This window comes from Macaca nemestrina, chromosome 2 (genome assembly GCF_043159975.1).
Source record: "Macaca nemestrina isolate mMacNem1 chromosome 2, mMacNem.hap1, whole genome shotgun sequence".
Classification (NCBI taxonomy): domain Eukaryota; kingdom Metazoa; phylum Chordata; class Mammalia; order Primates; family Cercopithecidae; genus Macaca; species Macaca nemestrina.
The window spans coordinates 134,464,705-134,480,062 of NC_092126.1; the positions used below are offsets into that span (position 1 = coordinate 134,464,705).

At 39.5% G+C, this 15,358-nt stretch overlaps 1 protein-coding gene across 16 annotated transcripts in view; it reads right to left on the reverse strand.

Moving 5' to 3' along the window:
• LOC105479577 (forkhead box P1) overlaps positions 1 to 15,358 on the reverse strand; it is a 630,259-nt gene that overhangs the window by 11,254 nt on the left and 603,647 nt on the right. For 13 of the 16 annotated variants that reach the window (XM_071089096.1, XM_071089092.1, XM_011737586.3 and 10 more), the window contains 5 exons: positions 10,165 to 10,366; positions 9,980 to 10,059; positions 9,283 to 9,384; positions 4,917 to 5,038; positions 3,099 to 3,168 (listed from right to left, as the gene is read on the reverse strand). In XM_071089096.1, coding sequence (XP_070945197.1) covers positions 3,099 to 3,168; positions 4,917 to 5,038; positions 9,283 to 9,384; positions 9,980 to 10,059; positions 10,165 to 10,366 — 576 coding nt within the window. Of the gene's footprint in view, positions 1 to 3,098; positions 3,169 to 4,372; positions 4,543 to 4,916; positions 5,039 to 9,282; positions 9,385 to 9,979; positions 10,060 to 10,164; positions 10,367 to 15,358 lie in introns of all 16 variants that reach the window. The other 3 variants (XM_011737587.3, XM_024792175.2, XM_011737592.2) reach the window with 2 other exon arrangements.

Sequence of the window (15,358 nt, forward strand, 5' to 3'; positions counted from 1 at the left end):
GCTCTTTTATAATTGCAATAAAGCCTTTTTTCTTTCTTTTTTTTTTTGGCAGAGCAGTTGCCAGAACTATTTTTTTTTTTTTTTTTTTGCCGACTGCAGTTGGACAAGCATCTTAACTGCTTTTATCTGAGACAACAGTGGTCACACCTCTCTGTCACAGAAATTCTGCCAACTGTCTTTCCACTGGAAATACCATAAGATAAGCTCTCACAAGATAATTTCACTATTCCAAGGTCAGAATGTGGCAAAAGTGGGGCTGCTGCTAGCTTAATTGTTTTAGCAACTTCCCTGGTCAAAAATTGTGAAGACAAAATTGAAATGCTGACATGAATGTGTTCGTTGGAATGAGTTGGTCATCCTCTAGAGAAGGCAACCTTCTTGGGATGAGTATTTATTCTCTTTGGCTCTCAAAGTATTCCAGGTCAAGGCCATTACTGATCGGGATTGGATCATAGAACATGGGCTGAGACCCAACCGCCACAGTAGTGAAAGGTATACAAAGGCAAGCACTTATATTGATCCCTGGGTTCTCAGACAAGAAAGATGTAAGTGATGAAAATCAGCCTTGTTCCTTGAAAAAATGATCAAATGGGCTGCAGAGAGATCCCAGTGCCTGATTCGCAAGTGGGCTTCTTGAACACACTCTGTTGAGCAAGTGATCAGAGCAACCCACCAAAGGTTAGAGAAATTTTCACTAACTGCTTATGCCTAACGAAGTTTTTTTTTTTTTTTTTTTGGTAGTTGATGTCCACTTAGAAGCAGGTGTGTTACAAAAATGGACTTAATTATAGAAATGGTCCTTGCACAGCATGTGGTTTCATATCAAGCTGGCACCTCTGCCAAAAAATGAAGTTGCTTAAGTAATGGTGCAGAAGTCCATAAGCACCCTCGCTCCTGGAACATTAACCACTCTGAGATCCTCAGGGGAAAGGCAGTCTATAAATACGAAGCTTTACGGTTACCCTTAGTTACTTCACTTTTCAGAGCATAATGCAATCTGTCCCAAGTCCCATGTTTTATTTCTGTAGTGGATTCTGCTGTCCTATTTTATATATTGTATATCATGCATTATGTTGCTCTAGTAATTTTTTTTGAAGATATTGTTCCACTATTATTTTTACTTGTCTTGAAAAATGGAAATAGGCGGTAATGGAAAGGAAGGCCTGCTGGCAGAATCTTTATTTAATTTGCACAGTAGAAAGTTGTCTTATGTGTCTGTCTACTGATCAGGGATCCAAACTCGTGGAAGAGAGGGAAACAATCCACTTCTCAAATCATGAATTTGTATCAATTTATTCCCCTTGCCTCATTATGGACAGAAAGTGTTCTTGGAAAACGGCAGGACAGTTTTGGGCTACTGAAGAAGATGCCAAAAACAAATGTTCAGAGATGAAACCTGAACAGTTCTGTAATGACAAAGCATACTAATTGAAATTAGTCACATAGTTAAGAGAATTCAGAGGATGGAGGATCACTTTTTTTTTTTTTTTGCCTTTCCGGCTCATGAATATAAAATGTGCTTGTAATCTTAATACTATTCCAGATAGAGCAGCCTTTAAATTCACACTTCAGAAGACTCCAGGGAAAATAAGTTACTAATGAATGGTATTTACAGTGGCGGCATCGAAGCATGCTTTCATTTACTCTTCTAAAGTTACTGTGTAAACTACAAGTAATTAAAAGAAACGCGGAAAGTAGTTTCTCCTATTAAATCTGGTTCAGGCTAAAAATAAATAAATATAATTACTGAAATGCTAAGGCCAGTGAATCTGCCTCTAAACTGACACTGGGTAAATGGCCTATCATCAATTCCCAGGAGCCTTAACACTCTTCTGGGCCTGTAGGGTACAGAGTCGTGCTCAGGAAACATCCGTTTAATGCAGAGCAAGGCCCGGGGCTCCTGTCGCTATGTCCTCCTTCCTCATCCTGTTCCCATCATGCTAAAGGTCTCAACTGTTTTTTTCATTATTGTCCCTTTTTAGACTTTTGTTTCTCTCTTTGTACTCTTACCCCAAGGAATGTTCGTATTTGCTCATGTATTATGGTCCTTTGGAAGGACACAAGACATTGTAGTATCTCAGAAACAATCTGGGGGTGAGATAGCCCCCGTTGAGAACGTATGCTACAGAGGACTGCAATGGTATTGGATGACAAATGTCAGATTTATCTATAGAATATGCCATTTAAAAGCTATCAAGATTCTCTTGGCCTGTCTTCTAGAACAGTCTGGGTAGGCAAAAAAACCAGGACCACTGGCCAAAAGGATACTGCTTACTTATGAACTCTTGAGGGGGGACCTGAGTACTATACCCAGGTACTTTAATGAAATGATACTGGAGTAGCCTTCATTTAAGAACTCAACTGTGCAATAAGTAAAAAGTTCGCTAGAAGCTGGGCTGCCTCAGGTAGCTCCTTTTTGGGTGGTAATTTCGCTACTGCTCAAAACCCACGTCTTCATCTCCTGGTACCACTGGTGATGTAACAAGTACTTGGTTTGTCAGAAGGAAATAAATACCCCGTATGATTGTTATGTAATCTTGAACAATCTCCAGGCAAACTAAAGAGTCTTCTTAGACACCTCTGTTGTTTAAACAGACACGGTTTACTTGTATAAAGTGAACCAGATCCCAGATCCTCCCCACCCCAGACAAAAGCGAAGATGCTAAAGTCGACTTTAAAAGAAGAAGAAGAAATACAAAGCCCTGCTTTCTCTTTAAACCCGTGAACAATGGAAGGTCATGTGACGCAGTGGCCTATCATCCAGCACATTAATAGCTGTGCTAGAGTAATTACACTTGTGGTATTTTTGCCTCAAGTGAAATTCTGAAATAAGAGGATGGAAATTATGATACTGCTGATAAATATTAATAAGTGAACTTTTAATTTTTTTGCCACAATATTCAAAATGCTAAGCATCCCACTAATGCTGAAGCAGCCCGATGTGTTTGCCTCCAGGGAGTGCGATGCTTTGTGCACTTAAGAAAAAAGTTTAACGGAATTAAAATTTAATATCTAATTAGAGCAAGGCTAATATATTTTGAAATGAGTAGGGGAGACCTGTGCCTCTGCTGCATATTCGGGATGGCCATTAATCTTACCTGTAAAGCTGCATTGAGAGGTGTGCAGTAGGCGTGGCTGCTCTGCATGTTTTTAATAAGGGAAGGGTTACTGTATAAGAAAAAGATAAAAACTCAAAGTTAAACACAGTCGACTCCTGAGTTCCTAGCTAAGTTCTGTTTTAAGCTTGCTGGTGTCCTTCCAAATCAGCAATTTACCCCACTAACAAAACCCAAGAAAAGTCAGGCCTTCTCCCCGTCACTGATTTGTAGGGCGGGTGTGTGTGTGCACACCTCTGGGGTTTGACTTCGCTATTCAAGGAAACTAGGTGTAAAATTCTGGCTTAGGTAATAACACGCTTGGGTCCTTCCTCCAGAGACCTCTCTGCAGATTTTTAGGAGTTAGCCTGACTCCAGACTCCAACAGGAAGGCAACAGCCTTAGGAGGTCGTGCTGGGGAAGGCAGTGAGCTCACAGCAGGGGCTCCTGGGCGTGAGCAGAGAGAATCTTGGCTCCTAATCATCTTCAAGATTTGAACTCTACAGTGACTGCTAGAGGGATGGCAGGAAGGCTTTTAAGGAACATCTACAAGGCACGTTTATTGCCAACAGGTGATGGAGAGTAGGGTATGCCAGGGGAGGGTTGTTACTAAATATGGGGATGTCTTGGGCAAATCTGGAAGGGCCTGAGAATATTTGCTGCCATCTCCATTCACGGACCAAATGAAACCAACATACTGTTGTCAGAAAAATCTCTAACCTCGTAAGGATAAAAATATTCAAAAATTATACAGGGCATACTGAGGGAAAAGGGTGCCTCCCAATAGGCAATTACCTACATTTATCAGTGGCCTTTAAAGTAAGTATACACAATAAGACCTATTTCTTTCCTATGCTTGGAACATTTTAATCATTCACTTCATTACATTTATATTCTTATAGTGAGTGAACAAACAGGAAATCTACCCCAATAGTACACACACATTTTAACTCTAACCAAAAATTCTCTTTTTACTTGGGGCGGGGGGAGAGGGGGATTATGGGTTAAACACAAGTATTTAGTTTTAGGGTCCCCGTAAGCTGCTGAATCAAAATACAATGAATATTTGCATTAAAGACGTCAAAAAAGCATTATTCAAGGCACTGGTGTTCCAAAGAGAAACGAGAGCAATACATGTACAAATCACACAATTTAGTTTCGTTGCAGAAAGCTGTGGCACTGCTATTGGTGAAATGCAAAACTACATGGGATGAGTCAACCATGCAAAGCCAAAGCAACAGCAGAAAAAAAAAACAAAAGCAAGTAAAGGCTCTTACTGTGCGACAAGCTCGTCAAAGTTTTCATCGGGGCAGTATTTGCGAGGACGGCCTCGTTGAATATGGCGGCCACGTTTAAACTCTTCATCATCAACTGTCCAAAAGGACCCAAACTCATCCTCTACTCTGATAAAGCACTTATGCAGTGAGAGGTTGGTGCGAATGGCACCCTGGGATAGGAGCAGCAGCAAAGGAGATGGAGTGGCAACAAAAGGAGACGGGGTTGGGGGCGGAACAGACATCCAATACAGGGAACAGGAAAAAGAAAATAAAATGCAATAAGCATAAGCAAATGGTTTGTGAGGGTTAATATGCATTGCCACCTAAAAGCTACTAGCATGTGATGCAACAAAGACCAGCAAGCAGGGCAGGGGGACTGGTGGGTATACAAAACAGGAGGGATGAAATGCTTTTTTGCTTCCCTTAACTGAGACAACGTGAAACCAGTTCTTTGGTCTAACACCATCTAGCAGCCAAAGCCTCTACGTTATACTTGTTAGCACAATCCAAGCTAGGCTAAGAAGTTCAAACATGGTGGACGTACCCACTGATCTTTTGTGGCCTTCGTTTTTGGAATTCTACTTCATCCACTGTCCATACTGCCCCTTTAACGTTTTCTACTCGCACAAAACACTTGTGAAGACTAAGATTATGACGCACTGCATTCTGCAGCAAGTATAAAAGAGAGAACATTTACATTTTCTATAAGAAAAGACTCCAAAAACAGCAGTAAATTCAGCCTAACAGTCCACATTTGTAAAACCATCCCCAAGAGCTGTAGCTGCCACCCCCGTGGAGGACCTTCTCATGGTTAAGGATGTCTTTTCCAAGAGCAAAAATAAACCAAAATTTTAAATTAATTGTACTTTGGCATTTTTGTCTAGTCTCTGGTAATAACTAACCAGAAGAAATATTTTTTAATATGCATACAAGCCCAAAATAGGTTCCAGAGTACAAATCTGAAAATGTTACTGTGACTTCAAAACAAGAACACATGCAAAGCATAAAACTGCCCTTTTTAAGCCCACCTACCTCCCATTTAAAAAAGGGGGTATTTTTTTCAAACCATGAAAGAGGAACACTTGGTTAATATTGCTAAATACTGTTTTGTTCTTGATGGTTTCTGGCTTTTAAAACTTCCAGAGATCTTATGAAGAATTCTAAACTGGATTTTACCGCTGAGAGTAGTGCCTGTGTAGTCAAAGGATTAGGGAGGTGAATGGACCCCAGAAGAGATCAGTATCTATCATCATGTTATGTCTTACCTTCCAGAACATGAGAGTTGGCCCTAACTATGGGCAAGTATTTTAACTGAGTAAATGCCAAAGGAATATGAGTGAAACACTCAATGGCAAAATGACTGTATTTCTACCGTTGATGGTTTCTACAGACACATCTTGTTTATGGTTAAAAGTCCTTTCTGGCCATTCCTAAGCTGAGACCCTTAACATCAACAATTTATCAAAAAGGAGGATCTCAACTCAAGGGTGAAGAGCTTTTAACATCTCATCTTTCCTCTGGGTTTCAGAAGAATCCCCCACCCTTACTGGGTACAGTTAAAAAGCAAGGCTTCGTTTCTTTAGTCCTGCCTGGTTAAACTTACGGATCCAGACTCAATTCTGGACATGAAGATATTCTAAAGAGATTCAGGTCATTTACTTAAATTTTTCTTTTTATTCAGGATAAGGAGATGACTCAATAGTAGATGACTCAATTGGGGCTTAAGAAGTTGATATATACCTCACACTGGGTAAAGTCCTCACTCAATTCCAGCAACACTGCTATTGCACAAGCATTTTGCACCCCTCCGCATTCTGCCACCGGAGTATTTCCTTCCTGAATTATCCTTAATGGTGGTGAATCTTGATACTCTGAGAGGCGCTTCAGTTTTTGGACAATCACAATTGGTGGCTGTGAGGATTCAAGCTACATAATAATTTTTCTTTTCGGATATGGAATATTTAGAAGATAATGAGACAAGTTTTAATGCATGGTGTGATGAATTGCTTGAAAGGAGAATTCACAGGATAAATTCCCGAAGAGTTTTTGAGTAATGTCAGCATAATTGAGGTAGGTTCAAGATACCCAGGGGACTATCAAAGGACACTCCTGATTCAAAAAAATTGGATGGATTTGCTTAAAAATAAAAATCTCTAAACTGAAAACATTTGGCATGTCATATACTTGATAGGACAATTTTCTTTGCATATAAACTGGAGTCTAATCTAAGCAGTTTTTTTTGTTTTTTCTTTTATTGAGGCTAGGTCTTGCTCTCTTGTCTGACTGGAATACAGTGGTTCAATTATGCAGTGCAGTGGTTCAATTATGGCTCACTGAAGCCTTGTATTCCTGGGCTCAAGCGAGCCTCCTGCCTTAGCCTCCTGAGTAGTTGGGACTAGAGACACGTGTCACCACACCCAGCTAATTTTTAATTTTTTTTTTTTTGTAGAGATGGGGTCTTGCTATGTTGCCCAGGCTGATCTGGAACTCCTGGGCTCAAATGATCCTCCAGCCTCCCAAAGTGCTGGGATTACAGGCAGGAGCCTGTAATTTAAAAAAATATATTGCCCAAAGGCACATGATAGAAGGTCTACTGTTATTTACTGGAAAAAAATTGAGGTGGTATAAATAAATGAACAAAGCCAATTTCCTTTAAAAATCCAGACAAGGCATTATACATTTAGGAGACATAACTTGAAAAGAAGTCAACACTGCTACTAATCCTAATCACTGCCTCATGCTTTAAAATAAGTATCAAAATGTACAGAACTGAAAGGTCTTAAAGCTACTCTTGACAAAATAATTTCTGTAGATCAGGTTGAGCAATATAACCGTGTGAGTAAAGACACAAAGCCAAAACTTCAGTTCTGTTTTCCAAAACTGCACATCTAAGCAGAAAGCAACGAGAAGTCAAGAGTTTTCAAAAAAAAAAAAGATGTGTAAGCTCTTTTCAGCCATAACTTTAACTGGGCATTTCATCTTTTGTCTAAGATCATGGTACAAACAAGGACACGTAGAGAAAATTATACGTATTTGTGAGTCATTAAGTACTTCATCTAAGGTTGTTTATATTAATGACACTTTTTCCTGCAGTTTGCAAAATGAAAAAGTTCAATCTGAAGATCTAAGCTTAAATATTATATTCACAACTGGTAATTATTTTTAAATTTCATCATTTCTATTTATAAAAGGCAATCTGAAGAAAATGTCTGCCTCATGCTTCAACTTCCTAAATTTTTAAAAGCATTCATGGCTAAAGATCCTTTTATATTTTATCTCCCAAGGCAGGCTGAAGCAAAGAGGGGAAGATTCTGAACATAGGTTCTCTTCGGTGCCCATGTGTCTTAATGGAAATGAAAGGATAATTTGGGCCATAATAGATATTCACAGCTCTGTAAAGTTGATGAATTAATTCTATGGTTTATATTCGTTTTCTTTTAAAATGCTAATTTATCAGGAACTTAACAGAGGAAATGTATTTTTCTGTTTTTTGCTTTGGTTTTTCTCCAGTTTAAAATTAAGGAATTAGCAAGGAAGGCATTTATTTCAAGCGAAGGAAGTTTTCCTTGCATCCTATAACACACCCCTATCATATTTAAATTAATGGCATATCCTCAAATGTTTGTTATCACATATCTCTAAATGTTTTGGATTTCAAGGATTACAAGAATTCCAGGTAGTAAAAAAGGCAAAAATACAAATGACAGAGTGTACCTGTCCCCTTCTATAAGCAAGAGTATTAGTCACCAAGAAACCGAAAATGGGAAAGCCCAAACATGTGTGAGGGCTCAATCTAATATAAGGGAATAAATACCAGTGGAATCTTTGAACTAGCTGCTGACCTTGGAATGTGGTAAGCCATATATGACTCCAAGCGCTGCTGGGAGCATCCAATAAAGAGCTACGGAATTTGACTTGTTTTTATAGCAAATAGCATTATAATGAAGTTCTAAATCTACTTTTCTTCCTTAGTGTATCTATGAGGGACAATCTCCCTTTTTTTTTTTTTTTTTTTTTTTTGAGACAGGGTCTTGCTCTGTTGCCCAGGCTGGAGTGCAGTGGCATGAACAGGGCTCACTGCAGCCTCAACTTCCTTGCTTCAAGCAATCCTCCCACGTCTGCCTCTGGAGTAGCTGTGACCACAGGTGCATGCCACCATGCCTGGCTAATTTATTTAATTTTTTTTTTTTAGAGACAGGGTCTTGCTATGTTGCCCAGGCTGGTCTCAAACTCCTGGGCTCAAGTGAGCCTCTTGCCTCAGCCTCCCAAAGTGCTGGGATTATAGGCATGAGCCACTGTGCCTGGCTATTGCAGTTTTAAAAAACCTTATAGAAAAGGTTGCAGCATGCTTGCATACTAAACGGTTTTAAATCTCTTAAAAACAAAAACCCCTTAATAATACATTGAGTTCTCCATTAATAACTCCTACAAACAGTGCTAGTACTTGTGCACAGCTTTCTCTACTAATTGGGTTAATGAGCTCTTTATCCAACCATTGAGGGCTGTGTCAAGTTTGGTCATTTCTCTAGGTTCCATCTCTGGAGATACATCTCTGCAAATATTGGCTGTGGTTGAATACCTAACGGCATGAAGTTTGTGCAAGTAATATGGCAACCTCCACTTCTGGGTGACGGTGTTATCTCCTTTTCTCTACATATTCCAACCAGAGAGAGATCATTTTACTGGCTGGCCCCTCCACACTGTGATGCCGGTATAATGAGAGTCTTCCATCAGAGCAGTTCAACCACAATGACACTATTTTCCCAATCAAATACACCTAGAGATTGGACACTTTAAGAGTATTAAAACAATATAAATGTAGCTTCCTTATAGCACAACCTCATTTTATCAACAACAAACTGTTCTATGAACGTCAAGATCCAAGAATAAAGAGGCCTGAGAACGCTTACCTTCCACGTGGCCGCGTTGCGCCGGAAGTAAGCAAACATTCGTGTGAACCAGTTATAGATTTCATTTAGTGTTAGCTGCTTTTCTGGAGATTCGAGAATGGCCTGTGAAGCAAAATGTAACAGAAGATAATTTATGACCAAATCAGCAGAGTCGTCGCTACAGTTTGTTGAAAATATAAAATCACTCTGATTCAGAGCTCAATCCTGAGAAAGGTTTCACAAAATGATCTAAGATTAATGGTTGTATTTAACAGTTCAATAGCAAAATTCAAAATGGAATTATCTAATTGTTTTGAGTTTTTATTTCTGTTTCCGTACAGAAATATTAATTTATTAGTCATTCATAAAGCAGAATCAAAGAGAAATGCAAAACATTTCACTAGCTGATTAAAGCTCAGTAATTATTTAGAGCTCAGATTAATTCTAGGGATCAGAGATTACTGTAGCTTGTGATAATTGACTTGCCATCTTTAAACAGGCTCATTTTCACTGTTGTGTGAAATGAATTTCCTAATAATCACATCGTATTGTAATACTTAATCAAAAGCAATTATGTTATATATTGCAGTTTTAAAAAACCTTATAGAAAAGGTTTCAGCATGCTTGCATACTAAACGGTTTTAAATCTACTTCATCTATATATCCATATGCACATATACCTTCTGATAGAATTTCATATACTGTGTTATTTACTTACCTGCCTAATTAAAGATGCATATGTAAATGGTGGTCTAACTTCTGCGTTCTTATAAAATTCTTGGTTCTGCGCAATATCTGCTGAATAAGAATCATTGTCCTATTAATTATCGCTTTTTAAAAAGGGGCTGGTCTACAAGAATTGCAGATGACAACTCTACATGAGGCACAACGTGGAGTATCTACCTGACGAAATGGGCACGTTGTATTTGTCTGAGTACCGCCTGCGGATGGGTCCCACCGTGTGCATGCTGGTGGTGGTGATGACGGAGGGGCCTTGGGTGACGGGAGTCAGGGGGGCGGTTGGGGTCGTTGGAGTATGAGGTAAGCTCTGTGGAGAAGCCTCTGACGCGGACTTGGAGAGAGTGACACTTGATACCAGATTCAACTGTGAGAAAAAAAAAAACAACGTCTTAGGAGACCTTCAGAAAACCAGAGAAACCCAGGCACCACATCCATCGGGAGTAACACAGAGGATGCGTGGGCAGCGCTCTTCCTCTAAGTAGATATGTTTGTCATGAACCGAAACACAAGGTAAGTCCTGCGTGAATTCACTTAGGATGCAGTGCAAGATATCTCTGGCAGTGGTCTCTTTTCCAAAGGCTGTTACATGGGTGTTTACAGGCTCAAAAGGGGGTTACCTACCTGGGTGAGTTTGAGACAGTCTGAGTCAAGACATTTCTTTCATGGTGATGTCTCACCTACGGGCTTTAATGGCCTGTCAGGCCTCGTCAACCTCAAAGAGGGACAGAAGTCCTTAGCAATGCCAGTGAAGCTGAGTATTTTAGGTGACACCAGTTGGGATACACTGGTGTAGCTCTGAAGTGTCTAGCAGAACTTTCTGCAATATGTTAGCACAACCCAAGAGCTGTTTTTACTTGCTTTTTATTAAAATTAAACTTTAATAAATTTAAATGGAATGAGCCCCATGTGGCTAGTAGCTACCATACTGCACAGTCCAGGAAGAGCCTACTGAGCTCCATTGTGCAGCTTCGTGGATGACGAGAGCTCCTGCAAATATGTGTGGCCTATTACTCATATTAAACAAATGGGCCTGACCCCCACAAGCTGTCATTTGTTTCTTATCAATCAGTTGGCAGAAAATAAACCTTAAAAGCATTATGAGTAATCTTCATTAAATCTATCAAATACAGGCTTGGGATCTGTTAATATTTTTTTTTTATTGTGACATTCTTTTATAGAATATGGGAGATCTGGAACTGAGGTTTTTGATTTTTTTTCCTTCAAGTTTTGAATGTTCTATAAAATGGGAAATAATCTGCTTCAAGTTAGGAAATGAATATTATTTGAAGTAGAAGAGAAGAAAATAGGCTGGGCACGGTGGCTCACACCTGTAATCCCAGCACCTTGGGAGGCTGAGGCGGCAGGATGTCTTGAGTCCAGGAGTTTGAAACCAGCCTGGACAACATGGTGAAACTCTGTCTCTATTAAAACACACACACAAATTAACCACGTGTGGTGGCACATGCCTGTAGTCCCAGATACCTAGGAGGCTGAGGTGGGAGGATAGCTTGAGCCCGGGAGGCATAGGTTGCAGTGAGCTGAGATCACACCACTGCATTCCAGCCTGGGTGACAGAGTAAGACTCTATCTCCAAAAAAAAAAAAAAAAGAAAAAAAAAAGTAATGAGCACTGTTTCAATTTATCTTTCTTACCTTCACCTTAAAGTACTGTTCTTACAAATACTAAAAGGGATAACCCTTTCCCAAAATTTGTTGGAACAGAAATATTATTTTATGTCTGGCAATGCGGAAGAATTTGGTTGTTTTCAGCGTATGTATAACTGTTTACATGCTATCTCAGACACACAGACCCAGCCTAAAATCCAAGAAACTTCAGCAAAGTAGGCTGACTTGGTAACATTTTCTCAAACCAGATTTCAAATCACTTACCATAGTAAGTCTGTTTCATCAAGTCTGATTCACCATGCTACAGTCAGTCTTAAGTACAAGGCGGTATTTGTGGAAGGTATTAAAAATGAGATTCCTCTGAGATCGTAATCAAAGAACTTATTAAAAGAGAGTTCCAATATGTTGGGAAGACTCGACCTTTACTCATACTCAGTTAAAAAAAAAAAAAAAAGAGGGGCCATGAGAATCTTCTCTAATATGTTTAAGGAGAGTTTCATAAAAAAGCAATGAATCTGAAGAAAAGAAAGATCAAATATCATGAAGAAATACTAATGGAAAAATGTAAACATGGCGCTGGAAACGGAATGTTGTGAGCTTTGAGTTGTGCTTTCCTTTTTATTTTCAGCATAGAATGTTGACTCGGTGAGCAACAGACAATGCCCGTGAAGATCAAGCTATGGAGATGGCACTGCCCTTACAAATGCCCCAGCAAGCTGAGCAGATGCCATGAGTGGCTTTTTCTCTATAGTGCTGGAAACCGGGCTTTCTGACACACATTTGCAAACTAAGTGTGAACAGTTCACAGTAGCAGCCGCAGGATGGGGCAGAGCTGAGAAGCCAAGGGGGGAAGAGTTGGGGCTGACCTCTTCTTCACCTCCAGCCTTAATCACTGACCAAGTACAGGAACAGTACGTATAAGCATCAGCCCAAGCAAAGGGTCAAGGAAATTAGTGCATGAAAGGCGAACGCTCATAAATATACAGCTTTTATAATTCAGATGCTGCTAAGCCTAAGAATCTCAGAGCACTTTGGAAAGTCATGGGTAACATTTGTAAAAATCATGTTTTAAACCACCTGCCATTGTGTGGTCTTCTTTAATTCTCATACCACCACTAATATCTGAGATGTTATTACTCATACTTCACAGATAAGCAAACTGAGGCTTGGAAAGATTAAATAATTTGCCCATATTCCCAACCCAGACCCGAAGTCAAACCACACACTTGTACGATTCTAGATCCTTTGTATAATCATCTTATGCCTAGTTAATGGGAAAAATGAACACTAACCAGTTTCATTTTTCTGTATGCTCATTTTTGGAAAAGATTCCGTGCAGAGCATTTTATCCCTGCTTATGCATGACATTCAACACATGTAACTGAGCAAATATAAGGCAGTTAGTCCTACAATGACAAAAACAGGAATAAAACAGTTAACTGCTGCCCTTGAAGGGCTTACCATCGAACACATATGTCAAAGGGCAAAGGTACACAGTAACCACAAAGCAGTTCTGAGGACTGACTATACTTCTTGGCTTCTCTTTTCAGTTTAAGAACTTTTCCCTAAACACTGTGGCCTTCTTAAAGATGCAATGAAAATTACAAACACAAATGTCCTGCATGCATGCTCCCTTCCAGTTTTGGGAGGAAGATCACCAAGTTAACTGAGTTCCAGTTTCATTGTCAGAAATCAAAACTCATTCAGTGAGTGCAAGCCCATCTTTTTGGGTGTTCACAGCTAAGAAGAATAGACAAATCCCACAGTAAAATGTCATCAAATGCCAAAAGGATGTGAGTCTTGTAGCTTCCACCAAGATCTCACCAGTAGGACTCTCTCTACCAAAAAAAAGTCAACAGCGAAAAATAAAATCCCTCCAAGTTAGCACAATCCACAAAGGAAGAGATGAAGGTAGAATTTTCCGGAGGCTTTTGAACATTAGCAAGTGGGAATAAACATTGAGCCAGAAGAGAGCAGAGAGGGGGCTTACCAGGCTTGACAAATGACACCGTGATTCACACCCACTGCTGGGCTGTCTCTAATAAGCCACAGAGGAAGCAGCCAATCTCAGCTAATTACCAGATAAAAATGTATTGTAAGGACTCTAATTAGGAGACGCGGATGGAGGTGATCTAATGATTAAATGCTGCATTCGACTGACCCCACCATCAATGTGCAGTGGTGCAAGATGTCACTGGAATATTTTGTAGAAACAGTAATTTTATTTCGAGGAGGGGAGGCAGTAATATTTGTAATGATGGCTATGAGGTAAACTAATTAAAAGACAGTTCCTAGAGGAAGAGGGTGGCTGAGAGCAGCTGTGGCCATTCCAAAACCAAGTGCCAAGTCTCAATAGAGGAGCTGCAGTCAAGTGGAAAATTTCTGCCTGACCTCTGCCCTTGCTATTAATTTGCAGGAAAACTAATGACACATATACATATTCCCACAAAATTGTTCTAATTGCTAATTTGCCAAAGGAGCCCAGATTCCAAATTAAACATGACTGTAGACTGTGAGGGAAGGAAGAAAAAGCTGTACGCTCCAAACACAGGGTGCTTTGCCACACAAAATCACTTGAAGACTGAACCAACAAGTTAATGAAATGTCAACCTTGTCAACTGGTATAGAAGTTTCTTAACTTTTAAACTTCTGTTTGATGATCACATGCTTGTCTTGAGGAGAAACCATCTTCGAAAGGGAAGGTTGAGATAGAGAGAATGGAGAAGAAAGATTCAAAACAGGCTCTGTGTTCAAACCAAACCTGCTCTTTTAATTAAGGCCTCTTTGAAAAAAGTGTGCCCCCCCAAAAAAATTAATTACAGACTTAGAACAGAAGAGCAAATGGGGAATGGTGTGGGTTTTTGCTGTAATCTTGAAATATTCATCTTAATTGTAAACTATTAAATCTTAATGTAATCATCAATTAGAAATGAAAGCTATGTGCTTTGTGTTTCTGATTGCAGTTAAGGTTTTAAAAGATAATTTTTTCTGGGGCATGGAGCAGGAAGGGAATGGACTGGGAGGGTTTCTTTTCCTGATGGAAAGCCTATTTTTCTTATTGTGTTCATTTTCTATTTAAAAGAAGTTGCTATGTTTAGAAGAGTCAGTAACTCTGATATGTTCTACATGGCAAGTTTCCATCATGTGATGATTTCAGCAAAGATAATCTCTTTGAAACTCTGGCCAAAAGTTAAATTCTTATGTCATTTAAAATTGCTGTAGGGTTTTATTTTTTAAATTTATTTGTACTCTCAGGCATCAGCTTTTCTTTTAGCCATCGAAACTATTCAAACTTGGTCGGCTACCCACTATTCTGCTTAGTCCTTTTTTTTTTTTTTTTTTTAAATTAATCTTTACTTTTTAACAGTAATCTCCCCTCCTGTTTAAAGATGATGAGTCACTCACATTAACAAAATAAACCGCTGATGTAAACCCCTGACAGAAACAGACTTGTAAGTATTCCCATAAGAACTCATTTTTATTTTTGTTTGTGCTCTTCCCTCACATGAAAACAGATTCTGAGAACAAAAGACAAACCTGAAACCCAAACACCAAGGGACACAACTGCGTAGTAGGGACTTTCGGGCTCACAGAACTTGTTTTTCTGCTCTTGGTTTTACTGGCCTGAGCCAGCTCAAGTCCTGCTTTAACTGCATGGCGGTGTCATTTCTGGGCATGAATCACTGAGTTCAGAGACGGCCTTTCTGAGGCTGGAGGGACGTTACCAGGCC